A 27160-nucleotide genomic window follows, 5' to 3' on the forward strand; every position below is an offset into this window, starting at 1 on the left:
GGTTCAACACTCATTATTAAAACACTAGGGTTATTCTACACCACTGTGCACACACATTTCTGTCTGTTGGCTACGGGTTTGTGATTGCTCGTTTCAGAGTTAGAGGTTCATTTTAATGTTCTCTGCTCTCTCTTACCTCACTTTGACATCTCCCTGTGCGTACGATGAAGGTAATTTAATCAGCTGCCACTTGAGATTGCGGGGAAATGTTCAGTCGAAGAGAGAGAAAGAGAGTTCATCCGTGCGGGTAAATATTCATGATCACACATCAGAGCAGCTGAGCGAGGAGAGTGTGAGAAACAGCATTTTAGTTCAACCAGTCAGTGACGTTGTTGCACTGGATCATTGTATCACTGTATCAGATCCCTGCTCCTCCAACAGAACAGATATTTTCACCCTGTGGTGTCATAGCACTAACAAGCAACCAAATCTGCTTTCATTGAATAACTCTAGATCCAGTATTGAGGTTTGGCACTTAAGTGCTTAACTATTTACAGTATTTTAGAGGTGTCAAGTGCAGCAGAAACGTCCTCTACTTTCAACCATTCAGGAAATCTTTACTTATTGTAAACATGTATATTTGTTTCTTTATCTGCACATCTGTGTCTGAAACATATTGTCCATTCGGAATCAAACTCTTTAAACAACAAATGGGAAATCTTACAAAAGCCTTGCGATTCTCTGTTGAAATTATATTCTCTCCCAGTCTCTGACTGTAGCTAACCCAGACAATCTCTCTCTCTCTCTCTCTTTCTAGCACACACACACATTCTGTGGTGGTGGTGAAGGCCCTTCTTACGCCCCCGAGACAGCAGAGACGGTAAAGACTGCCAGCCTATTTTCCATGTGATTCACACAGAAACAATGGCTGATGAGAGCTGAACATAATGTAAACAAAAGCTCATCATTTTTGCTGCCAGGCTATTGTCAATATGAACCCACTGGCTGTCAAGGTCCATCCTCCTCTTAATAATAGCAGCTAGGAACCAGGGAGTGGGAACTTTGGGAGTATACAACTTTGCTGTTGGGGATAATAAATAAATAATGTGTCTTATGAACATGATTTTCCCCACTCAATCCTCAATTTGAAACCCAGGCTATTGTAGACATGAACCCCCTCACCATAGCAGGTAGGCAGTAGGCTGTGAGCTGTGCCCACTATGCTTGTTTTTGTATTGTTGCATTGTGAAAATGTCACAGCTGAAATGCCAACAGTACTTCAGAGTCTAAAATATTAAACAAAATGTAAATTATTCCTCCCACTCTCAATTTGTGATATTAACGCTGACCACTCCATCCATAGTGCCTGTAACTGTTCAGCAGCGCCAAGCAGCCTTGTGAGAGGAGCTGAGAGACTAAATCGTTACTGTGGTACTGTAGAGACACAGCAATGGAGTCTAATGGCCTTCAATAATACCCAACCAGCAGTCTCATTGTTTGTTATTGAGTTAGAGTAATGCTCAAAGAATATAACCGCGTCACTGCAGCTCAAAGCCAAGATAATGAATCTGTCACCTTGAGGTGTGAATATCATCACATTTGTGATGCTTGGTTGCGTGACTATAATTGTCATCTCTATTTAATTTTTTATTTTTTTGCCATGTCATTGCTGACACTGGCATTGACTGGCTCATTGGCTACAAAGATGACTCATATGCATGCAGCCTTCAGTGGCAACCTCAACAGCAAGGCAAACGATCATCCAAGTAGATCAGATGGCAAATGTTCAAATTATTTGTTGGTTAATATGAGAAAGAGATTCGTAAGGCCATTCATCTCATCTCTATGCGTGAGTACATGGCAGGCAACAGCACATTCACATTTTCTGTATCCGACTGCACTTGCCCGACAATTTCTGCTAATTATGTCTAATTGTGCTTACATTAAATAAACTCCAGGTGGTGTATGTGTCGTCTAATGGCACAAACTCATTCAGAACGCCTCTTAGAACGCCTTTCTATTGACAAAAAAATGCCATTCACTCCATCACCATCAGAAAGGCTAAATGATGTGCGTTTTATGCGGATGAATGTGTTTGATGCAGAGTAGCTTGCCTTTGGCTTAACGTGGCTAAACGACCAAACATACACACACACACGTGCCCACGCACACACACACACACACTTACACGCCACTCAGAGAGTCATTTAACCAGGTCAATCGGCTGTCATGATGTGGCCTTGAAGCTTCTATTCAGCTGCATGCTTTACTGAAACTCACGACACGAAACATATTACTCTGTGTGTGTGTTTCATGCAGCACTTGAAAGTTCTATTCAGTTCCATGCTTTACTAAACTGGAACTCATAATGAGCCACATTACAGAATGGAAAGTAGACACGAAGCAGAAAGAAAAAAATACATGAATTGGCTGTAACAGCCTTCTTAGAAATACATATTCCTGCACATCTCCAATAGGCATGAGGAATAGAGACATGTCCATCTTTGCATTACCCCAGATGCTGGACTGTGCCATGCATAGCACAGTTAGGTCACTTGGTTGTGCAGCCCAGCCTCAGTGTGTCGTATCATGAGAGCCAGACAGGCTGGTGCGATGGGGCCGTTGGTTATACATACTGTACCAGTGTACTAGTCTACCAGTACAAGGTACCAGTGTACTCAACCTGCTCTGAGTCACTCTCAGAGCCACTTGTACCACATTCCCCTGGTTATCACCTGATTGTGCAGCCCAGCCTCCTTACATTGTATTGGGAGAGACAGAGAGGCTGGTGCAGGGGGGGCACAGGTCACACTGTACCAGTCTAGTCAGCCTGCTCCGAGTCACTCCCATATTTCTGCAGTGCTTCCCGGTACCTTGTATCTGGGACAGAAATAGTCCTTCTCCCTTCCCCCGCTCTCTTGTTATGTGACTTTAACAAATTACTTAAATCCCACGAGATAAGAGCTAAAACTGATGGCCTCTGAATCTTAACCAATCCCTGAAAACCTTTCATCACATCTTCTCCAACCAGCCCTGAGGCATCTAGTGCTGAGCAGCGAGCAGCAAGCAGCATCATCTTCTGTTTGGGGAGAACTCCGTCATCGATCTAAATGGATATGCACCATTTCACCATTGTTTCAAATAATAACACAGCATATCAATCTGGATTCTAGGATAATCATCGAGAGAGAACAGTGGAGAATGCAGCGCTGCCATTGCCCTGGGTTGGTTCTTATGAGAGTTGTCTCCCCAAATGGTACCTTTGTCCCTACATAGTGCACTACTTTTGACCAGAGGCTTATGTGGTCGAACGTAGTGCACTATACTGTACACAAACAAATCACACTGTGGTAAAAAGGCCTATTGCTCCGGTCATATTGAACACTGTGGTAAAAAAGCATATTGCTCCTGTCATATTGAACACTCTGGTAAAAAGCATATTGCTCCTGTCATATTGAACACCGTGGTAAAAAGGTCTATAGTGTCAGTGGTCAGCAGAAAAATAGCTATTCTGCTGCTTGTGAGCAGTGGTGTTTTCACTGCTGTGACAAGATGGTAACTGGCATAGGGATATTTAGTATGCTGAAATGGCCCGCCTCTGATCGCTCTGTTTATGTGTGCATCTGTGCATCTGTGTCTGTCTGTCCGTCCGTCCGTGTGTGTGTCCGTCCGTCCGTCTGTCCGTCCGTGTGTGTGTGTGTCTGTTTGTGTGTGTGTGTGTGTGTGTGTGTACGTACATGAACGCATGATTTTAAGCATGTGTGTCTGTGTTCCAATCCAGACAAATGGTAAATCAATCTGACCAGTTTAGCTCATTGCTACAGCCAAGTGGCCCTGACCTGAAGACATATGATGTAGGAGAAGCACCACAATATGCTATACCTAAAACACAGCAACACAGTTTCCAGTTACCAATGCAAAAAAAAGCAAAAGGGTAAAAATAACAAACAGAACACGATTGATTATATTTATAATTTGGCAGCTTCCTTTGTCTGCAGCTCTGCAGTGTTTAGTGCCAAATGGTATATGTTCAGAGGGATTGCCCACCATGCCACCATACCAACCCACAGCACTGTGTCCTTGTCCTGCAAGCAGATTCATTCCTTACCCTCCACCAGCAGCTCTTCCCTGCCCCGCCGCCAGGTTGCACAGGAAAACTAGGTTAGCCATCTTCAAAGGATGAGCAGGGAAGAAACTAAAGCAACTATGGGAAGATTCAGAGGGGCTGTGCTTTATCTCAGCGTGAGACAGACCAACAAATTAAGGATTGGAGAGAGAGAGAGAGAAAGAGAGAGAGAGAAAGAGAGAGAAAGCTATTTGGCTTTAAACAGACAGTACATCGTGGCAGACTATCTATCCACTGTGACTGATAAAAAACAGAGAAAAACACTGACTGTGTACAGACTCAGTAAGCAAAGCCTGGCCTTAGAAACCAGCCGTCATAGACTAATCTCAGAGAGGACAGGTTGTGCTCACTCTGCCCTGACACAGCTGCATTTTCTCCAACACTGCCAGAACTACACAGACTTATGGGCAATTTTCTATCCCAAAATTGAAAACAAATACAACAATTTTGAAACCAAAACAGAAAGGGAGAAAATCAAATATCTACTGGGAATAAAAAAACACTTTTGTGCCACATTAGCTGCTAAATATGTAGCTTTTTACCACACACGTAGGGACAAACAGTGGAACGACAAACCAGAGCAATAACATTGCCAACTGTGTCTTTATCACTATTTCATTATTGTCCTTGTTCATTTGTTACTGTAGTGTCCCATTAATTGTTGCTACTCATTGAGTATTATTATTTGTCCTATTGTTATCTATCTGCGTCATCATTGATTTGATGCGTGTTTATATGTTTGCTTTGGCAATGTATGTGGTAACACTTTCCATGCCAATAAAGCCATGTGAGTGAGAGAGAGAGAGATAGAAGGGGGAAAAATGTTATGTGAAGTTGCACGTTTAAACATGTGAAGTTTAGAGAGAGAGAGAGATACACAGTTCAAAGCTTCCTGAGGATATGCCGTTGGGATAGCAACCATTAAAACTGCAATTTGTAACTTTTTAGGAGACTCAACCAAATTCACATGGAAATGTGTGTTGTAGATCTATAATTTTAATTGAAAGCAAGTCTAAGGTAGATCTGTTCTATGTGCTCTATTTTTATTCCTCCTATTCTGAAGTTTTGTTTTGCGTCTCTTACATTTGGTTTTGTACACCAGCTTCAAACCACAGAAAACACTATTTTTGGTTATGGAAAATATATTATATTCTTGACGGTTTTGTCACATAAACTGAAATTAGGCGAAGTATTAGAATTTGATCTACCAGGAAATGGCACAATAATTTCTGTGCAGTGCATCTGTAAAATGCTATACAACATAAATTACGAAGAAAACAGTAAGATGATACTTCTTCTCTCAGGGAGAAATTAAGCCGTTTCAACAATTCATTGGTTTCTGAGGGCCACTTGCATTAAATCGAAATGGGAGAGAATGAGACCATTCACTTAAGTGTGGTTACTAATGCATTAAATTATGAGGAAATGTAAATGTATCTGAGCTCTGGCTCCGAATGCTTCCTGTGATCAGACTTTTAATCAAGCTCCTGGAAGAAGAATATATTAGCACGGCTATCTGCTCTCTAGGTCTCAGCGTTCTCATAGCGTGTTGTACAAGTGAAGCAGCGCTGCGGGTAGAAGAGTTATGTCCGACACAAGCACACTGGTGTCCACCATTGTCCTTGAGCAATCTCAACATGTCACTCCCCATAGGAAGGAGATCGAAGTGCTGGCTCTCTAGGCTCCGGGCTGTAAGATAGGCCTGTGATTTACCAGCTTTGGGTTTGTGCGATCTCCCTCTTGAAAATAAATGTCAGGTGCATGTTATTTTATATTATTTCACCAAATGGAAACCTGATGAAGGCTGTTTCAGCCTAAATACAAGAACAGGAAGAGCCTGTTTGAAAGTAAAACATGCCTTCTAGTCAAGGTGTTAAACCTGGGCCCATATCCACAAATTGACTCAGAGTAAGAGTGCTGATCGAGGATCAGTTCGACCATGCATTATAATCTAAAAGGAAAACCTGATCTTAAGTCAGCACTCCTACATGGTTATTGATTATTGCATTGTTGGGTTTTGAGTTTGCAAGAAAGGCATTTCACTGTACTTGTGCATGTGACATTAAAACTTGAAATGCTTGAGATGCTTGAAAAATACAGTTGGTCTCTAAAACCTGGAGTGATTCTATAAACCCATATTGATCTGTGACCTTGCTACTGCGTGAGAGTAAGGAGACAGCAGACTTTCCACTGTAGCTGTACAGCTGCAGGCATAGCCTGAACAACAGTAACAAATGCTATATATAAACCCATATTGATCTGTGACCTTGCTACTGCGTGAGAGTAAGGAGACAGCAGACTTTCCACTGTAGCTGTACAGCTGCAGGCATAGCCTGAACAACAGTAACAAATGCTGGACTGTTCTTGGCCTTGATTGTTTTTTTGTAAACCCGGCAGGCAAAACTGTCTGCAATGACATCAGTCTCTGGTAGTGATGTCACCAGTCAGTTTTGCCCACTGGGAAAGTAGTGGTCTTTTTTTTACCAGCGATATACACACACATAGATGCGTCAGAAATAGCAGCCTATGGACCCTAGTCAAAAGCAGTGCAGGGAATAGGGAACCATTTCGGATGCAACCATATTTCACACACCCTCCCTCTACTAACGCCTGCTCTTACCTGGCAGGCGTTGTAGAGCAGCTGGTGCTCAAATTTCTTGATACCCAGAATGTTCTGGAACATCTCGTAGAGCTGGTCCTTGCTGAGGATGAGCTCTGAGGCGGCGCTGGCCGTCATGCGCTGCTGGGCTTTGCGTGGGTCCTCGTCCCCGCGGTAGATGGTGTCGAACTTGGCCATCCAGGAGCTGAGCACCGTCTCCTTACTCAGGCCGTCGATCTCAGGCAGGCTGCGGACACGCTTCTCAATGTGCCTCTTGAACACCTCCCTGCAGTCATTGGCTGAGAAGCCCCCGCTCTGGACCATCTTGGCAACGCGGTCGCTCTTCAGGAACACCTGCGGTCACAGAGAGACATGTTGGAAAGGATAGATAACCGCACACTGTTGAAAACATCCAGAAGAAATACAAAAGTGAGGTTTAAATGCCAAAATGATATTTATTCAGACAGATGCCCCAAAATGTGCTCAGCGCAATAATACATTCAAGTGAAAGGATACATTTTTTTGTTGACTTAACCAATCATCAGTGTGATAAAGGGCACCCACACCTGGCTCATATACATTTTGATTACATCACGTAGGTAAATGAAAGTAGAGCATCTGAAGTTATAATGCCACAGAGAGAAAGAGAGCAATGTGATGTCAATGACTGTCTTGTAACAGAGTAGAGACAGAAAGTCTCTACTGCTGTTGCAGCTACAGATAATAGTAGGTGTTTAATTTATATAGTTCTTTTCAGTACAAAGAATAGCAAAGCATGAAAAGTGGCGAACCGATATAAAAGAAAAACATATTTCCACGTTTGCACCTGAAGGCACTTGGAATGCAAACAGCAGACAATGGAGGTATGAAAAGACACCAACCGGGTCTGCTGAGATAATATCATTTATAATAACACAACTGAAATATTTACACTGCTACTGTAAGAGGCTATCTAACTACCGCAAATAAACTATGATAAACTATGATAAACTATGATAAACTATACCCACTGAGGACACACTGTCTGAATCAACATTGTTTCTAAGTCATTTCAAGGATTCATTTGAACCTTGAAGGATTACAATTACTTTGAACCAACATTGAATTGCCCGCTGTGCCAAGTGGGTATTGTGATTGCATAATGGGTACCATCCAAAATAAAGGAAACACCAATATAAAGTGTCTTAACAAGGCATTGGGTCACCACTAGCTGCCATAATAGCTTCAATGAGTAAATTCATAGATTCTACAAGTGTCTGGAACTGTATTGGAGGGATGTGACACCATTCTTCCATGAGAAATTGTTGATGGTGTTGGAAAACGCTGTCTGGGGCGCCACTCCAGAATCTCCCATAGGTGTTCATTTGGGTTGAGATCTGGTGACTGAGACACACACACATAAAACACTTTAAATGTCCCTATGCTCCTTTGAGACCACCCTTTAAAATTCACAGATCCATTCATTTAGCCATGGCAGCCAAAATAATGGCAACTTGGAATTTTTATACATGACCCTAAGCATGATGGAATGTTAATTGCTTAATTAAATCAGGTACCACACCTGTGTGGAAGCACCTCTTTTAAAAAATATGCTGAACAAGCATACAGTTGAAGTCTGATATACATACACCTTAGCCAAATATATTTATACTCAGTTTTTCACAACTCCTGACATTAAATCCTAGTAAAAATTCCCTCTTAGGTCAGTTAGGATCACCACTTTATTTTCAGAATGTGAAATGTCAGAATAATAGTAGAGAGAATGATTTATTTCAGCTTTTATTTCCTTCATCACATTCTCAGTGGGTCAGAAGTTTACATACACTCAAATAGTATTTGGTAGCATTGCCTTTAAATTGTTTAACTTGGGTCGAACACCTCAGGTAGCCTTCCACAAGCTTCCCACAATAAGTTGGGTGAATTTTGGCCCATTCCTCCTGACAGAGCTGGTGTAATTGAGTCAGATTTGTAGGCCTCCTTGCTCACAAACTTTTTCAGATCTGCCCACAAATTTTCTATAGGATTGAGGTCAGGGCTTTGTGATGGCCACTCCAATACCTTGACTTTATTGTCCTTAAGCCATTTTGCCACAACTTTGGAAGTATGCTTGGGGTCATTGTCCATTTGGAAGACCCTTTTGCGACCAATCTTTTACTTCCTGACTGACGTCTTGACATGTTGCTTCAATATATCCACATAATTATCCTGCCTCATGATGCCATCTATTTTGTGAAGTGCACCAATCCCTCCTGCAGCAAAGCACCCCCACAACATGATGCTATCATCCCCGTGCTTCACGGTCGAGATGGTGTTCTTCGGCTTGCAAGCCTCACCCTTTTTCCTCCAAACATAACGATTGTCATTATGGCCAAACAGTTTTATTTTTGTTCCATCAGACCAGAGGATATTTCTCCAAAAAGTACAATCTTTGTCCCCTTGTGCAGTTTCAAACCGTAGTCTGGCATTTTTATGGCGGTTTTGGAGCAGTGGCTTCTTCCTTGCTGAGCGACCTTTCAAGGTTATGTCTATATAGGACTCGTCTTACTGTGGATATAGATACTTTTGTACCTGTTTCCTCCAGCATCTTCACAAGGTTGTTTGGTGTTGATCTGGGATTGATTTGCACTTTTCGCATAAAGGTAGGTTAATCTCTAGTGGACAGAACTCGTCTCCTTTCTGAGCGGTATGACAGCTGTGTGGTCCCATGGTGTTTATACATGTGTACTGTAGTTTGTACAGATGAACGTAATACCTTCAGGCGTTTGGAAATTGCTCCCAAGGATGAACCAGACTTGTGGAGGTCTACAATTTGTTTTCTGAGGTGTTGGCTGATTTCTTGTGATTTTCCCATGATGTCAAGCAAATAGGCACTGAGCTTGAAGCTAAGCCTTGAAATACATCCACAGGTACACCTCCAATTCACTCAAATTATGTAAATTAGCTTATCAGAAGCTTCTAAAGCCATGACATCATTAAAACTTAAACATCAAGCTGTTTAAAGGCACAGTCAACTTAGTGTATGTAAACTTCTGACCCACTGGAATTGTGATACAGTGAATTGTAAGTGAAATAATCTGTATGTAAACAATTGTTGGAAAAATTACTTGTGTCATGCACAAAGTAGATGTCCTAACCGACTTGCCAAAACTATCGTTTGTTAACAAGAAATGTGTGGAGTGGTTGAAAAATGAGTTTTAATGACTCCAACCTAAATGTATGTAAACTTCCAACTTCAACTGTATGAATGCAACATTCAACATTTTCAAAGATTTTACTGAGTTACAGTTCATATTAGGAAATCAGTCAATTTAAATAAATAAATTAGGCCCTAATTTATGGATTTCACATGACTGGGAATACAGAGAAGCATCTGTTTGTCACAGATACCTTAAAAAAAAGATTGGGTGTGGATCAGAAAACCAGTCAGTATCTGGTGTGACCACCATTTGCCTCAAGCAGCGCGACACATCTCACCTTGCATAGAGGTAATCAGAATGTTGATTGTGGCCTGTGGAATGTTGTGGCTGTACGAAGTTGCTCGATATTGGCGGGAACTGGAACACGCTGTCGTACACGTCAATCCAGAGCATCCAAAACATGCTCAATTGGTGACATGTCTGGTGAGTATTCAGGCCATGGAAGAACTGGGATATTTTCCAGCTTCCAGGAACTGTTTACAGATCTTTGCGAAATGGGGCCGTGCATTATCATGCTGAAACATGAGGTGATGGCGGCGGATGAATGGCACGACAATGGGCCTCAGGATCTCATCACGGTATCTCTGTGCATAAAATAGTTCATCGATAAAAGGCAATTGTGTTTGTTGTCCGTAGTTTATGCCTGCCCATATCATGACCCACCGCCACCATGGGGCACACTGTTCACAACGTTGACATCAGCAAACCGCTCGCACACACAACGCCATACAAGCTGTCTGCCATCTGCCCGGTACAGTTGAAACTGGGATTAATCCGTGAAGAGCACACTTCTTCAGCGTGCCAGTGGCTATCGAAGGTAAGCATTTGCCCACTGAAGTCTGTTACAATGTCGAACTGGAGTCTGGTCAAGACCCTGGTGAGGACGACGACCACACATATGAGCTTCCTTGTCGAACTGGAGTCTGGTCAAGACCCTGGTGAGGACGACGACCACACACATGAGCTTCCTTGAAACAGTTTCTGACAGTTTGTGCAGAAATTCTTCAGTTGTGCAAACCCACAGTTTCATTGGCTGTTTGTGTGGCTGGTCTCAGACGATCTCGCAGGTGAAGAAGCCAAATGTGTAGGTCCTGGGCTGGCGAGATTACACGAAATCTGCGTTTGTGAGGCCGGACGTACTGCCAAATTCTCTAAAATGATGTTGGAGGCGTCTTATGGAGAAATTAACATTACATTCTCTGGCAACAGCTCTGGTGGACATTCCAACAATCAGCATGCCAATTGCAAGCAGCCTCAAAAATTTTGACATCTCTGGCATTTTGCACATTTTAGAGTGTCCTTTTATTGTGTCCATTACAAGGTAGACCTGTGTAATGATCCGCTTCTTGATATGCCAAACCAAGTGGATGGATTATCTTGGCAAAGGAGAAATGCAAGAAAACTGTGAGAAAACTAACCTCTTTGTAAGTATGGAACATTTCTGGGATTTCTATTTTTGTTCAGTGTACTTTGTATCCCTCATATACTGAAGTCAAGTGTTTCCTTTATTTTGTCAGTTACATGTATGATTACAAGGAATCTCATATAATTATAAAATCTTTCAAATGCGTTTCACAATCTTTCACATTTGCTTCAGCCCGCCTGGAGTGCCAGATGGGTAGGGTTTGTAATTTTACGACTATTCCTTTGGTTCCATTACGTCAGGCAAACTCAATCAAGCCCAGCTAAAGTATTTAAAATGATCTGAAATAGTATTTAAACCTAGGTCTGCTGTTGACCATAACATTTAAGACTCCACACACATTTTGTTCATCATTGTTGATCCAATGTACAGAAGAACAAAAGTCGGGGCCATCCTGTGTGTCTGTGTCTGTGACTGCAACCACTCTGACTCTCAGCCTGCAGATGAATACGAGCCAATGGAAGTTAGCCATCCATGCAGGACAAAAAAAAGGAAAGGCCAGTGTCTGACTGCAATACCACACCACAATAGTGGTGGAATACTGAACGATGCAGTGTAACTAGATGTTAGCTCTCTGCTCTACAGTGATATACTGGAGTAATATAACCATAGCCATAACAATAGAGACAGAAAGATCGGTAGTAGCATATAGAATATTGGGGATTAATGTTGATGGCCACTGGATGGAAATCCACTCCAGACTCTCTCTCTCCTGGTCTACTGTACTTCTAGTCTTGAATTGATCAGGCTGAAAGCTATTCTTTCTCATTTACTGTGTGTTTGTTTGTTTGTTTGTGTGTGTGTGTGTGTGTGTGTGTGTGTGTGTGTGTGTGTGTGTGTGTGTGTGTGTGTGTGTGTGTGTGTGTGTGTGTGTGTGTGTGTGTGTGTGTGTGTGTGTGTGTGTGTGTGTGTATAGAGTAAATGTCTGTCTGAGGACCCTGCATGTAATAGAGCTAACTGCCAGATGGACTTTCTGTCCTACAGGGTTCAAACCAACCTTACTTTATAGAGCAGCTAGGCTAGTAAAATACTGATTGATGTTGTTTCCCACAGTCAGTCTGAAATCTGGCATATATACTTTGCCTGCTCTCTCTTTAAACCCCTTTTCTCTCCTGTGAAAGGACGGGGAGAGTGATGGGGCTCTAAATTACTATCTGGTTCTTATCCAGGCAGACGGCAGCCATTTTACAGAGAGCTACTCTACCTGTGGAGAACTCACTCTCACAATCACAGCTGAGACAAACGGTCCTTGCTATCCTGTGTCCTTGGGACATCTCGACTCTGACATTACCCCATTAAAGTTGAAATCTCAAATAGTTTAGATTAGGGTTAGGATTTAGGGTAGGGATGTCCCAAGGACACCGGATAGCACTAACAGAAGACAAACCACTGCTGGAGAAGTGAATAATCTCAATGAAATGGCATGGCGGTGGTATTCTTTCGCCATTATCTGTCAGGAATGGAACATGGGGCTTTGTACATCATAAGAACAACATCTAAACCCCTACATCATCACAGTGTCATTCTTTTTTTAACCTCAGTCTTTCATATTGGCAGTGGTGGTTGTTCTTCCTGTCTCTTGTTTCCTGCCAGTTTCATTGATATCCTCTCTTAGTATAGTGAAGCCAACAGAACACTGGCTGTATCCTGTGTACTGCAGAGATAGTGAACTGTGTCTGTGGCTGTGTCTGAACCTGTGTGTGTGTGTGTGTGTGTGTGTGTGTGTGTGTGTGTGTGTGTGTGTGTGTGTGTGTGTGTGTGTGTGTGTGTGTGTGTGTGTGTGTGTGTGTGCGTGCGTGCGTGCGTGCGTGCGTGCGTGCGTGCGTGCGTGTGTGTGTGTGGCGGTGGCAACAACTGCAGCAGCAAGGGACAGGCCAGTCCGTTCTCAGGGTCAACCTCCATCCCATTAATGACAGAGTCATGGGGAGCGAACCAGACAAGGCCATTGTAATAGCACAGGACACACACATCAGAGTTACTGTCTACCAGGACCCAGCACACTCTAAGACTATCACAATCAAATTGTGGCCCCAATGTCCACTGAGACTAAACACCAGTGACACACTACAGTAAGAAGACAGTAGAGTTTTAAGCCTGTCATGTTATGTATTTACAACACTGAAATAATGAAGTTGCTGTGGGTTGGGAGATAGAGAGGGTGGGGGGGAGAGAGACTTGCTAACACAAGCCTGTAACAGTATATCTATTTGTCCTGATTTGTCCTGATTGACTTTGGTGCTTTCAGAGTTCTTCATGGCCCAGGAAGCAGACAGAGCTGTGTGGGTTGTCTCAGTCAAACAAAGAAGACAAAGTAACCTGTCGTCATCCCTTAAGTGGGTAAACACTATTTCAATGGAGTCGCCATTTTTGTTTTCAAATTAATTGCTTTGGAGCTCATTCAACGCATTGCATTAATATATTTGATTTGGCCAAGTTTTCTAAGCAAATTTTTTTCTTTATTGTTGGACAAACAAAAAGTGTGATGGGTCTGCACTCAAAAAGATGTTGCATAAAGTTCACCTCACTTTCATATTATTTTTTTTTTCACTGAATCAGAGACAGCAAACACAGACGTTTTAGCTTTGCAGCCTTCCTCAGTGAGAAGACACGAATCCCCTTCATTCAGAAAAAGCACCCATTTTAAACACGTGAGCAACCGATGAGCATCAGGTGCCTTCAATCAGGGTTGACATTCATCTCCCAATTATTGTTGGACATCAAAAACTGTAAAAACACCAGCAAATTCGCTCCAAGTTATTTTAATTTTGGAAATAGGTTTCAAAGTATTCCCACGCATAATAGACAGATATACACTGAGTGTACAAAACATTAGGAACACCTTCCTAATATTGAGTTGCACCGACTTTTGCCCTCAGAACAGCCTCAAGTCGACTGGGCATGGACTCTACAAGGTGTTGAAAGCGTTCCACAGGGATGCTGGCTCATGTTGACTCCAATGCTTCCACCAGTTGTGTCAAGTTGGCTGGATGTCCTTTGGGTGGTGGACCATTCTTGATACATATGGAAAACTGTTGAGCGTGAAAAAGCCAGCAGCTTTGTAGTTCTTGATAAACTTAACCCGGAGTGCCTGGCATCTACTACCATACCCAGTTCAAAGGCCCTTCAATCTTTTGTCTTGCCCATTCACACTCTGAATTGCACACATACACAATCCATGTCACAATTGTCTCAAGGTTTAGAAATCCTAATTTAGCCTGTCTCCTCCCCTTTATTTACACTGATTGAAGTGGATTTAACAAGTGACATAAATAAGGGATTATAGCTTAAACCTGGATTCACCTGGTCAGTCGATGACATGGAAAGAACAGGTGTTCCTAATGTTTTGTAAACTCGGTGTATGTGATCGTATACAAATGTAAGGAAGGTTTGAAATTATTATGTTTTAGTCAAATATTATATCTGTTTGGGCTTCTTGCGGTCAAGTTGAAGTCTACAAATGATGTATAATTATGTTCCGACCCCGTGACCATCCACTCAAGAAAAACTTGGCCCACAGCTGAATGTACTTGAGGTTCCCTGATGTAGACCGTATAGAATGGGGGCTCTAAGTATCCGATAGAGGAGGATAGAGGAGGAAAGAATAAGAAATCACCTATATGGGTATTCTGCATCATCTCATCCATCATCCCCCCCCCCACACACACAGCACAGCAGGTCCCTGGATTTCAGGCCAAAGCAACAGAGCAGCCACTTCAATCCCACTATACGAGAGATGGCTTCATAGACCAACAGCAAGACACTAACTCACTGACTCCCCGAGCAGCACTAAGGATGAGGTTTTTATTTTTCTGTCCCTCTGTATCTCAAATCAAATCAAATGTTATTTGTCACATACACATGGTTAGCAGATGTTAATGCAAGTGTAGCGAAATGCTTGTGCTTCTAGTTTCGACAATGCAGTAATAACCAACGAGTAATCAAACCTAACAATTCCAAAACTACTACCTTATACACACAAGTGTAACGGGATAAAGTATATGTACATAAAGATATATGAATGAGTGATGGTACAGAACGGCATATGCAAGATGCAGTAGATGGTATCGAGTACAGTATATACATATGAGATAGGTAATGTAGGGTATGTAAACATAAAAGTGGCATAGGTTAAAGTGGCTAGTGAAACATGTATTACATAAAGATGGCAAGATGCAGTAGATGGTATTGAGTACAGTATATACGTATAAGATGAGTAATGTAGGGTATGTAAACATTATATTAAGTGGCATTGTTTAAAGTGGCTAGTAATACATTTTTTACATCAATTTCCATCAATTTCCATTATTAAAGTGGCTGGAGTTGAGTCAGTATGTTGGCAGCAGCCACTCAATATTAGTGGTGGCTGTTTAACAGTCTGATGGCCTTGAGATAGAAGCTGTTTTCAGTCTCTCGGTCCCTGCTTTGATGCACCTGTATTGACCTCGCCTTCTGGATGATAGCGGGGTGAACAGGCAGTGGCTCGGGTGGTTGTTCTCCTTGATGGTCTTCATGGCCTTCCTGTGACATCGGGTGTTGTAGGTGGCCTGGAGGGCAGGTAGTTTAACCCCGGTGATGCGTTGTGCAGACCTCACTACCCTCTGGAGAGCCTTACGGTTGTGGGCGGAGCAGTTGCCGTACCAGGCGGTGATACAGCCCAACAGGATGTTCTCGATTGTGCATCTGTAGAAGTTTGTGAGTGCTTTTGGTGACAAGCCAAATTTCTACAGCCTCCTGAGGTTGTAGAGGCGCTGCTGCGCCTTCTTCACAACGCTGTCTGTGTGGGTGGAGCAATTCAGTTTGTCCGTGATGTGTACGCCGAGGAACTTAAAACGTACTACCCTCTCCACTACTGTCCCATCGATGTGGATAGGGGGGTGCTCCCTCTGCTGTTTGCTGAAGTCCACAATCATCTACTTTGTTTTGTTGATGTTGAGTGTGAGGTTATTTTCCTGACACCACAGTCCGAGGGCCCTCACCTCCTCCCTGTAGGCCGTCTCGTCGTTGTTGGTAACCATGCCTACCGCTGTAGTGTCGTCCGCAAACTTGATGTTTGAGTTGGAGGCGTGCATGGTCACGCAGTCGTGGGTGAACAGGAGAGGGCTCAGAACGCACCCTTGTTGGGCCCCAGTGTTGAGGATCAGTGGGGTGGAGATGTTGTTACCTACTCTCACCACCTGGGGGCGGCCCGTCAGGAAGTCCAGTACACAGTTGCGCAGGGCGGGGTCGAGACCCAGGGTCTCGAGCTTGTTGACGAGTTTGGAGGGTACAATGGTGTTAATTGCTGAGCTGTAGTCGATGAACAGCATTCTCACATAGGTATTCCTCTTGTCCAGATGGGTTAGGGCAGTGTGCAGTGTGTTTGCGATTGCGTCGTCTGTGGACCTATTTGGGAGGTAAGCAAATTGGAGTGGGTCTAGGGTGTCAGGTAGGATGGAGATGATATGGTCCTTGACTAGTCTCTCAAAGCACCTCATGATGACGGAAGTGAGTGCTACCGGGCGGTAGTCGTTTTGCTCAGTTACCTTAGCTTTCTTGGGAACAGGAACAATGGTGGCCCTCTTGAAGCATGTGGGAACAGCAGACTGGGATAAGGATTGATTGAATATGTCCGTAAACACACCAGCCAGCTGGTCTGCGCATGCTCTGGGGACGCGGCTAGGGATGCAGTCTGGGCCTGCAGCCTTGCGAGGGTTAACAAGTTTAAAAGTTTTACTCACGTCGGCTGCAGTGAAGGAGAGTCCGCAGGTTTTGGTAGCAGGCCATGTCAGCGGCACTGTATTGTCCTCGGTCCGTGACGGGGATGGTTTTCTTTTTGTAATCCGTGATTGGCTGTAGACCCTGCCACGTACCTCTTGTGACTCTACTTTGTCTCTAGACGCTTAGCTTGTTTGATTGCCTTGCGGAGGAAATAGCTACACTGTTTGTATACAGTCATGTTTCCGGTCACCTAACCCTGGATTAAAGCAGTGGTTCGCACTTTCAGTTTTGTGCGAATGCTGCCATCAATCCATGGCTTCTGGTTTGGGAATGTTTTAATCATTGCTGTGGGTATAACATCGCCGATGCACTTTCTAATGAACTCGCTCACCAAATCAGCGTATTCGTCAATGTTGTTGTTGGACGCAATGCGGGACATATCCCAATCCACGTGATCGAAGCAGTCTTGAAGCTTGGAATCAGATTGAACCAGTGTTGAACAGACCTGAGCACGGGAGTTTCTTTTTTTAGTCTCTGTCTGTAGGCTGGAAGCAACAAAATGGAGTCGTGGTCAGCTTTTCTGAAGGGGGGGGGGCATTATATGCATCGCGGAAGTTAGAATAACAATGATCCAGGGTTTTACCAGCCCTGGTAGCGCAATCGATATGCTGATAGAATTTAGGGAGTCTTGTTTTCAGATTAGCCTTGTTAAAATTTCCAGCTACAATGAATGCAGCCGCAGGATATGTGGTTTCCAGTTTACATAGAGTCAAATAAAGTTCGTTCAGGGCCATCGATGTGTCTGCTTGGGAGGGAATATATACGGCTGTGATTATAATCGAAGAGAATTCCCTTGTTAGATAATGAGGTCAACATTTGATTGTGAGGAATTCTAAGTCAGGTGAACAGAAGGACTTGAGTTCCTGTATGTTGTTATGATCACACCACGTCTCGTTAATCATAAGGCATACCCCCTCCGCCCCTCTTCTTACCAGAAAGATGCTTGTTTCTGTCGGCGCGATGCGTGAAGAAACCAGCTGGCTGCACAGACTCCGATAGAGTCTCTCCAGTGAGCCATGTTTCCGTGAAGCAAAGAACGTTACAGTCTCTGATGTCTCTCTGGAATGCTACCCTTGCTCGGATTTCATCAACCTTGTTGTCAAGAGACTGGACATTGGCGAGTAGTATGCTAGGGAGTGGTGCGCGATGTGCCCGTCTCCGGAGCCTGACCAGAAGACTGCTTCGTCTGCCCCTTTTACGGCGTCATTGTTTTGGGTCGCCGGCTGGGTTCCGATCCATTGTCCTGGGTGGAAGGCAAGACACAGGATCCGCTTTGGGAAAGTCATATTCCTGGTTGTAATGGTGGTGAGTTGTCGTTGCTCTTATATTCAGTAGTTCCTCCCGACTGTATGTAATGAAACCTAAGATTACCTGGGGTACCAAAGTAATAACACGTAAAAAAACAAAATACTGCATAGTTTCCTAGGAACGTGAAGCGAGGCGGCCATCTCTGTCGGCGCCAGAACTTCTCAACTCTGCCACTCCGTTTTCAACAACACGGACAGACTGTATGTCAACTCTTTCGTTGCTCAGATTTTGATTCATAGGAGAAGCTCTCATAACAGGTCCCGGGAGACAGAGGGAGCTGTAGGGTATTTTTATGAGACTCATCTCTATGCTAATTGAGTTAGAGCAGCATATGACAGCTATTGAGCCTGGCCTATCACATTGACTACCAACACTATCTCACCACCACAACACATAGGAAACATACACAAGATTAGAACACATAACAGTGGTTTCCTTAGAAAAAGAAAACATGATTCTGATGGTTCAGTTAACAAGCGTTTTTTGACAGTTTGATTTGTTGACAGATGAAATGTCAAATTGATAGGTTGAGTTACAGCATTGTGTTACAGCAGAGAGGGAGGGAGAGAAACAGAGAGAGAAAGAGAAAGAGAAAGAGAGAGAGAGCCAGAGAGAGGACTGGTGGTGAGTATTGTGGGATTTGCAGGTGTTACAGCAAGTGCCGAGAAATGCCTATATTACTAGCTCCAATTGTGCAGTAAATGGACAAATAATTTAAAAAATCTAAACAAGAAATAAAGAAATGACGGACAAGTCCAAATAACAACCAGAGCAGATATATTAGAGTGAGCATGTCTCAGAATCCAGAGTATAAATAACTGGTGTGTATAGACAGTATATAATCTGGAAAGAAAATGGTATGAGCAGTAGTAGGTATATTAGGATGGGAATACAGTATATACATACAGTACCAGTCAAAAGTTTGAACACATCTACTCATTCAAGGGTTTTTCTTTATTCGTACTATTTTCTACATTGTAGAATAATAGTGAAGACATCAAAACTATTAAATAACAAATTGGAATTATGTAGTAACCAAATGATGTAGTTAAACAACTCAAAATATATTTTATATTCTTCAAAGTAGACACCCGTCGTCTTGATGAAAGCTTTGCACACTCTTGGCATTCTCTCAACCAGCTTCACCTGGAATGCTTTTCCAATAGTCTTGAAGGAGTTCCCACATATGCTGAGCACTTGTTGGCTGCTTTACCTTCGCTCTGCGGTCCAACTCATCCCAAACCATCTCAATTGGGTTGAGGTCGGGTGATTGTGGAGGCCAGGTCATGTGATGCAGCATTCCATCACTCTCCTTCTTGGTAAAATAGCCCTTACACCGCCTGGAGGTGTGTTGTGTCATTGTCCTGTTGAAAAACAAATGATAGTCCCAATAAGCGCAAACCAGATGGGATGGCGTATCGCTGCAGAATGCTGTGGTAGCCAACCTGGTTAAGTGTGCTTTGAATTCTAAATAAATCACTGACAGTGTTACCAGCAAAGCGCCCCCACACCATCACACCTCCTCATCCATGCTTCATGGTGGGAACCATACATGCAGAGATCATCCATTCGCCTGCTCTGTATCTCACAAAGACACGGCGGTTGGAACCAAAAATCTCAAATTTGGAGTCATCAGACCAAAGAACAGATTTCTACCAGTCTAATGTCCATTGCTCGTGTTTCTTGGCTCAAGCAAGTCTCTTCTTATTATTGGTGTCCTTTAGTAGTGTTTCTTTGCAGAAATTCAACCATGAAGACCTGATCCTGGACATCCTGACGGGCCGCTCCCAGGTGGTAAGGGTAGATAACAACACATCTGCCACGCTGATCCTCAACACAGGGGCCCCTCAGAGGAGTGTCCTCAGTCCCCTCCTGTATTCCTTGTTCACTCATGACTGCACGGCCAGGCACGACTCCAACACCAGCATTAAGTTTGCCGATGACACAACAGTGTTGTAGGCCTGATCACCGACAACAACGAGACAGCCTATAGGGAGGAGGTCAGAGACCGGGCCATGTGGTGCCAGGACAACAACCTTTACCTCAGTGTGACCAAGACAAAGGAGATGATTGTGGACTACAGGAAAAAGAGGACCGAGCACGCCTCCATTCTCATCGAAGGGGCTGTAGTGGAGCAGGTCGAGAGCTTCAAGTTCCTTGGTGTCCACATCACCAACAAACTAACATGGTCCAAGCACACCAAGACAGTCGTGAAGAGGGCACAACAAAACCGATTGTCCCTCAGGAGACTGAAAAGATTTGGCATGGGTCCTCAGATCCTCAAAAGGTTCTACAGCTGCACCCTCGAGAGCATGGTTGCATCACTGCCTGGTATGGCAACTGCTCAGCCTCCGACCGCAAGGCACTACAGAGGGTAGTGCCTGGAGCCAAGCTTCCTGCCATCGAGGACAAACAGAAACAATGACGCCTGGGGAAGGAACCAAAGGGAGGGACATATATAGAGCAGGTGATCAGGGAAGTAATGGAGTCCAGGTGAGTGATGACACGCAGGTGCGCGAAACGATGGTGACAGGTGTGCGCCACAACGAGCAGCCTGGTGACCTATAGGCCGGGTGGGGGAGAACACCTGACACTCTCTCTCCACACTCTCTCTCTCTCCATCCCTCTTTCCATGCTGGCCCACCGTCACTATGTGGTGGGAAGTTGTTCTCTGCTTAGCTGACAGAGATAGGAGATACAGGAGTCCGCTCTGTTCCATGTACCTTGGCTCTCCTTTATACACATCACTCTGGGGACTTCCTGCAGGTACCCATGACTACTATCAATCACCCAGATAACTTAATCATTAGTGGTACTGATTGTTTTGACGCTGTATGGAGGCATTGTTATTATTTGTCACGTAGAGAGGATGACGTTATTGACTTTGGTTAGAATGATTGTTCTATAAAGATGATGGTTCTGTACTGAATGTGTACAAGTAGGTTACGTTAGGGATGAAGTGAAAACCTATAGGATAGCTGTCCACGATGAGGGTTGGGAATTAAATGAAAGCAGTCTGTTCAATACTGAGCCATACTGGCTGACGAGTGGCGTGGATTGGTAGAGTTTGCCTCCCAAATAGTCCCAAATAGTATATGATCACTTAATTGGCTAAATTATTATCCATAGTTCAGCAGCAGTCTTAAAATGCACTATTACCTTGAATGAAACGTATCGTCCGAGATTCCTAAATATTGGATAGCTGCCGCGGTCATCCCCCTCTTCAAAGGGGGTGACACTCTAGACCCAAAAGGTTACAGACCTATATCAATCCTGCCCTGCCTTTGTAAAGTCTTTGAAAGCCAAGTTAACAAACAGATCACCGACCATTTTGAATCCCACCATACCTTCTCTGCTGTGCAATCTGGTTTTCGAGCTGGTCACGGGTGCACCTCAGCCACGCTCAAGGTCCTAAACGATATCATAACCGCCATTGATAAAAGACAGTACTGTGCAGCCGTCTTCATCAACCTGGCCAAGGCTTTCGACTTTGTCAATCACCGTATTCTTAGCGACAGACTCAGCGGCCTTGGTTTCTCAAATGACTGCCTCGCTCGGTTCACCAACTACTTCTCAGACAGAGTTCAGTGTGTCAAATTGGAGGGCCTGTTGTCCGGACCTCTGGCAGTCTCTATGGGGGTACCACAGGGTTCAATTCTCGGGCCGACTATTTTCTCTGTATATATCAATGATGTTGCTCTTGCAACAGGTGATTCCTTGATCCACCTCTACGCAGACGACACCATTCTGTATACATCTGGCCCTTCTTTTGACACTGTGTTAACAAACCTCCAAACAAGCTCAATGCTATACAACACTCCTTCTGTGGCCTCCAACTGATAGCTGCCCGCACCCGCCCACCCGTCTAGCATCACTACTCTGGACGGTTCTGACTTAAAATACGTTGACAACTACAAATACCTAGGTGTCTGGCTAGACTGTAAACTCTCCATCCAGACTCATATTAAGCATCTCCAATCCAAAATTAAATCTAGAATCGGCTTCTTACTTCGCAACAAAGCATCCTTCACTCACGCTGCCAAACATACATAAAACTGACTATCCTACCAATCCTCGACTTTGGCGATGTCAATTATAAAATAGCCTCCAACACTCTACTCAGCAAACTGGATGTAGTCTATCACAGTGCAATCCGTTTTGTCACCAAAGCCCCATATACCACCCACCACTGCTACCTGCATGCTCTTGTCGGCTGGCCCTCGCTACATATTAGTCACCAGACCCACTGGCTCCAGGTCATCTATAAGTCTCTGCTAGGTAAAGCTCCGCCTTATCTCAGCTCACTGGTCACCATAACAACACCCACCCGTAGCACTCGCTCCAGCAGGTATATCTCACTGTTCATCCCCAAAGCCAACACCTGCTTTGGATTCCTTTCCTTCCAGTTTTCTGCTGCCAATGACTGGAACAAATTGCAAAAATCGCTGATTGGAGACTTATATCCCCCTCACTAACTTTAAGCATCAGCTTTCTGACCAACTTACCGATCGCTGCAGCTGTACACAGCCCATCTGTAAATAGCCCATCCAACTACCTACCTCATCCCCATATTGTTTTTATTTACTTTTTTTGCTCTTTTGCACACCAGTATTTCTTCTTGCATATCATCATCTGCTCATCTATCACTCCAGTGTTCATTTGCTCAATTTTAATTACTTCGCTATTATTGGCCTATTTATTGCTTTACCTCCTTTCTCCATTTGCACACACTGTATATAGATTTTTCTATTGTGTTATTGACTGTACTTTTGTTCATCCCATGTGTAACTCTGTGTTGTTGTTGTTTTGTCACATTGCTTTGCTTTATCTTGGCCAGGTCGCAGTTGTAAATGAGAACTTGTTCTCAACTGGCCTACCTGGTTAAATAAAGGTGAAATTACATTTTAAAAAATAAGATGTTAAAACCTTTCAACTCCAATTGAACTCTGACATTTATAGACATCATATTTTTACTCTCTCCATCACTGCAGTTGTTCTCAGGAGACAGGTCAGTGAGAACACATGTCTGAAGGTGGAGTCAAGGTTCTACTTCATTGCCCTGTAGCACTACACCTACGAGGCAGAGGACATCAAGTTTGGACCTCTGAGTCACCTTTGACCTTGACGTAACTTTCTTCTAAGGCTTTTGGGGTCATGGAAGTTCCCTAACTCATCTTGTGCCTTACACAACTCAGCACACACTGTATGTATCCCTCCACCTTCCTCAGTGGGAGGTGTTGATAACCGTGATACATCCCAGTGTGATCTCAACGAACAGCCGCTGTGCCAACAACATGCCTGATGACGACAACTAGATGATATTCCTCCACCCTGGATCACAGTAAAGACACACCTTTTCTCTCTGTCTGTGTACTGTATGTTTGTTGCATGTATGAGAGTGAGTAATGGGTCTGTATATGCAAGTGTGTAGTGTAGGATATACATGATGTGTACATGAGTCTACTCTGAGTCTGTATACACCCTGTATTACAGGCCTGTGTTTTGTGTTACACTTTTCTTGTGTGTGATTTAGTGCAGTGTTTTGTGACCTCTCTCTCTCTCGTCTCCTCATACCAGAGTTTCTAGGCAGGGATGGACTACAGTGTTTGTCTGAGCCTGCCCCTCTACTCTGCACTCAGTGATGTCCAGTCCTCATATACACCCATTGACTCGGTTAGTTCCCACACACTATTAAACACCTAGACACAACTAAGACTTTTGCATAAATAATGCATTGTTGTCACTTCCATAACAATTCGAGCTACAAGGATTTTAATTTAGCCCTTCGACTCCATACTAAATCTAATTCCATCTCCAGTATTTTTCTGTCCTCTCTATAGATTGTGCTGTAGCCCCACTGAAAGAACCTGGAAATCTTTACTAGTTCTGAGGGAGGTGATGTGGCCACCAACAGTGCCCGGGACAAGTTCCAGCATTACCGCTGTCTGGAGCACAGCCAGAGTGTGGTCAAGACCCCCCCCCCACAGACATATTCTGCAACCTCGCCTCAGACAGTATGACTATCAGCTGAAGTTCACTCTGGGGAGGGATAACGTGGTGGCAGACCTCCTCAGACAGTATGACTATCAGCTGAAGTTCACTCTGGGGAGGGATAACGTGGTGGCAGACCACCTCAGACAGTATGACTCTCAGCTGAAGTTCACTCTGGGGAGGGATAACGTGGTGGCAGACCTCCTCAGACAGTATGACTATCAGCTGAAGTTCACTCTGGGGAGGGATAACGTGGTGGCAGACCACCTCAGACAGTATGACTATCAGCTGAAGTTCACTCTGGGGAGGGATAACGTGGTGGCAGACCTCCTCAGACAGTATGACTATCAGCTGAAGTTCACTCTGGGAGGGATAACGTGGTGGCAGACCACCTCAGACAGTAAGTGACTATCAGCTCCTCAGAAGTTCACTCTGGGGAGGGATAACGTGGTGGCAGACCTCCTCAGACAGTATGACTATCAGCTGAAGTTCACTCTGGGGAGGGATAACGTGGTGGCAGACCACCTCAGACAGTATGACTATCAGCTGAAGTTCACTCTGGGGAGGGATAACGTGGTGGCAGACCACCTCAGACAGTATGACTATCAGCTGAAGTTCACTCTGGGGAGGGATAACGTGGTGGCAGACCACCTCAGACAGTATGACTATCAGCTGAAGTTCACTCTGGGGAGGGATAACGTGGTGGCAGACCTCCTCAGACAGTATGACTATCAGCTGAAGTTCACTCTGGGGAGGGATAACGTGGTGGCAGACCTCCTCAGACAGTATGACTATCAGCTGAAGTTCACTCTGGGGAGGGATAACGTGGTGGCAGACCACCTCAGACAGTATGACTATCAGCTGAAGTTCACTCTGGGGAGGGATAACGTGGTGGCAGACCACCTCAGACAGTATGACTATCAGCTGAAGTTCACTCTGGGGAGGGATAACGTGGTGGCAGACCACCTCAGACAGTATGACTATCAGCTGAAGTTCACTCTGGGGAGGGATAACGTGGTGGCAGACCTCCTCAGACAGTATGACTATCAGCTGAAGTTCACTCTGGGGAGGGATAACGTGGTGGCAGACCTCCTCAGACAGTATGACTATCAGCTGAAGTTCACTCTGGGGAGGGATAACGTGGTGGCAGACCTCCTCAGACAGTATGACTATCAGCTGAAGTTCACTCTGGGGAGGGATAACGTGGTGGCAGACCAGCTGAAGTTCACTCTGGGGAGGATCGTGGTGGCAGACCACCTCAGACAGTATGACTATCAGCTGAAGTTCACTCTGGGGAGGGATAACGTGGTGGCAGACCACCTCAGACAGTATGACTATCAGCTGAAGTTCACTCTGGGGAGGGATAACGTGGTGGCAGACCACCTCAGACAGTATGACTATAAGCTGAAGTTCACTCTGGGGAGGGATAACGTGGTGGCAGACCACCTCAGACAGTATGACTATCAGCTGAAGTTCACTCTGGGGAGGGATAACGTGGTGGCAGACCTCCTCAGACAGTATGACTATCAGCTGAAGTTCACTCTGGGGAGGGATAACGTGGTGGCAGACCTCCTCAGACAGTATGACTATCAGCTGAAGTTCACTCTGGGGAGGGATAGCGTGGTGGCAGACCACCTCAGACAGTATGACTATCAGCTGAAGTTCACTCTGGGGAGGGATTACGTGGTGGCAGACCTTCTCTCATGCTCCTATTCCGACCGACTTTCACCAGGGTGAAGCACAAACTTTCTTGCTGGGAAGAAGTCTGTGTCTCTTGAGGGTTTTGGTCTGCGTGAACATGTTCTATCAATAGCGCACGAGGGTTACTTTGGCATAGTGAAGGTCAAGCAGCGATGTCGAGACCTTTTGTGGTGGTCAGGCACCGACCACGACATTGAAGCCCTGGTCAGAGATTGTGCTGCATGCCTCCTCAGTGGGAAAACAGGAACCCCCCTGCAGCCTCTCGCGTGGCCGTCCTGCCCCTGGAAGCACATCCAGCTGGACATCTGTGGCGAGATCCATGGGCACGCAGTCCCTCGCCATCAGTGCTTCCTGGTGGTGGCATATGACCTCCACTCTAAGTGGCCAGAAGTGCTAGACAGCCTGTTCACAAGGTGGGGCCTACCCCTCACCACAGACAATGGGGCCCAGCTAACCTCTGACGAGTTCTCCTCCTATCTCAGCGACAAGGGAATCAAACACATCCTCGTGGCCTACTACAACCCAGAAGCTGGTCCAGGGGTGTACGTTCCAAACTGCTTTGAACCAAACACACTACAGAGAAAGCAAACACACAAAAACACAGGTCTCCCCGGAATCTCTCATGCTAGGTTGTGAGATGGAACTGCCACTGGACAGACTCAGAAGACAGAGAGTAGCAGAACCGGTGACTATGCGCACCTATGAAAAGCAGGCAGTGACCAGGCACCAAAGAACAATGAAACAGCATTTCGACAAGGCGCACAGGGTGAAGAAGCCAATCATCCAAGTGTCAGACTGCGTCTGAGCCCGATGACCTCAGCGATGCAACAAAATGGCCTCATTCTGGTCAGACCCCTTGCAGGTCAACTGGGGCACGCCACCTCATGCTGAGCAATGGATCACGCTGGCACGCCAGCCACCTCAGAAAAGTACCGTCCCCTCAAAGAACACAAATGCCCACAAAGCTGACTTCCAGGCCAGAAACGCCACCTGATGGACCTCCTCCACTACATCCACCCGAGCCCCAGCCTCCGTGGGCTCCCCAAGGGCCAGAGCCACAAGCGGGGTTTCTGAAGAACGGCCTATGAGGGCACAAACTCGACCTGCTCATCTGGGGG

The 27160-nt window shown here is 44.7% G+C and overlaps 1 protein-coding gene across 7 annotated transcripts in view; it reads right to left on the reverse strand.

Moving 5' to 3' along the window:
* LOC115142418 (calcium-dependent secretion activator 1-like) overlaps positions 1 to 27160 on the reverse strand; it is a 204625-nt gene that overhangs the window by 131972 nt on the left and 45493 nt on the right. For all 7 annotated transcript variants that reach the window (XM_065002615.1, XM_065002610.1, XM_065002607.1 and 4 more), the window contains exon 3: positions 6687 to 7019. In XM_065002615.1, the coding sequence (XP_064858687.1) occupies positions 6687 to 7019 (333 nt within the window). The remainder of the gene's footprint in view (positions 1 to 6686; positions 7020 to 27160) is intronic.

This window comes from Oncorhynchus nerka, linkage group LG2 (genome assembly GCF_034236695.1).
Source record: "Oncorhynchus nerka isolate Pitt River linkage group LG2, Oner_Uvic_2.0, whole genome shotgun sequence".
Taxonomy (NCBI): domain Eukaryota; kingdom Metazoa; phylum Chordata; class Actinopteri; order Salmoniformes; family Salmonidae; genus Oncorhynchus; species Oncorhynchus nerka.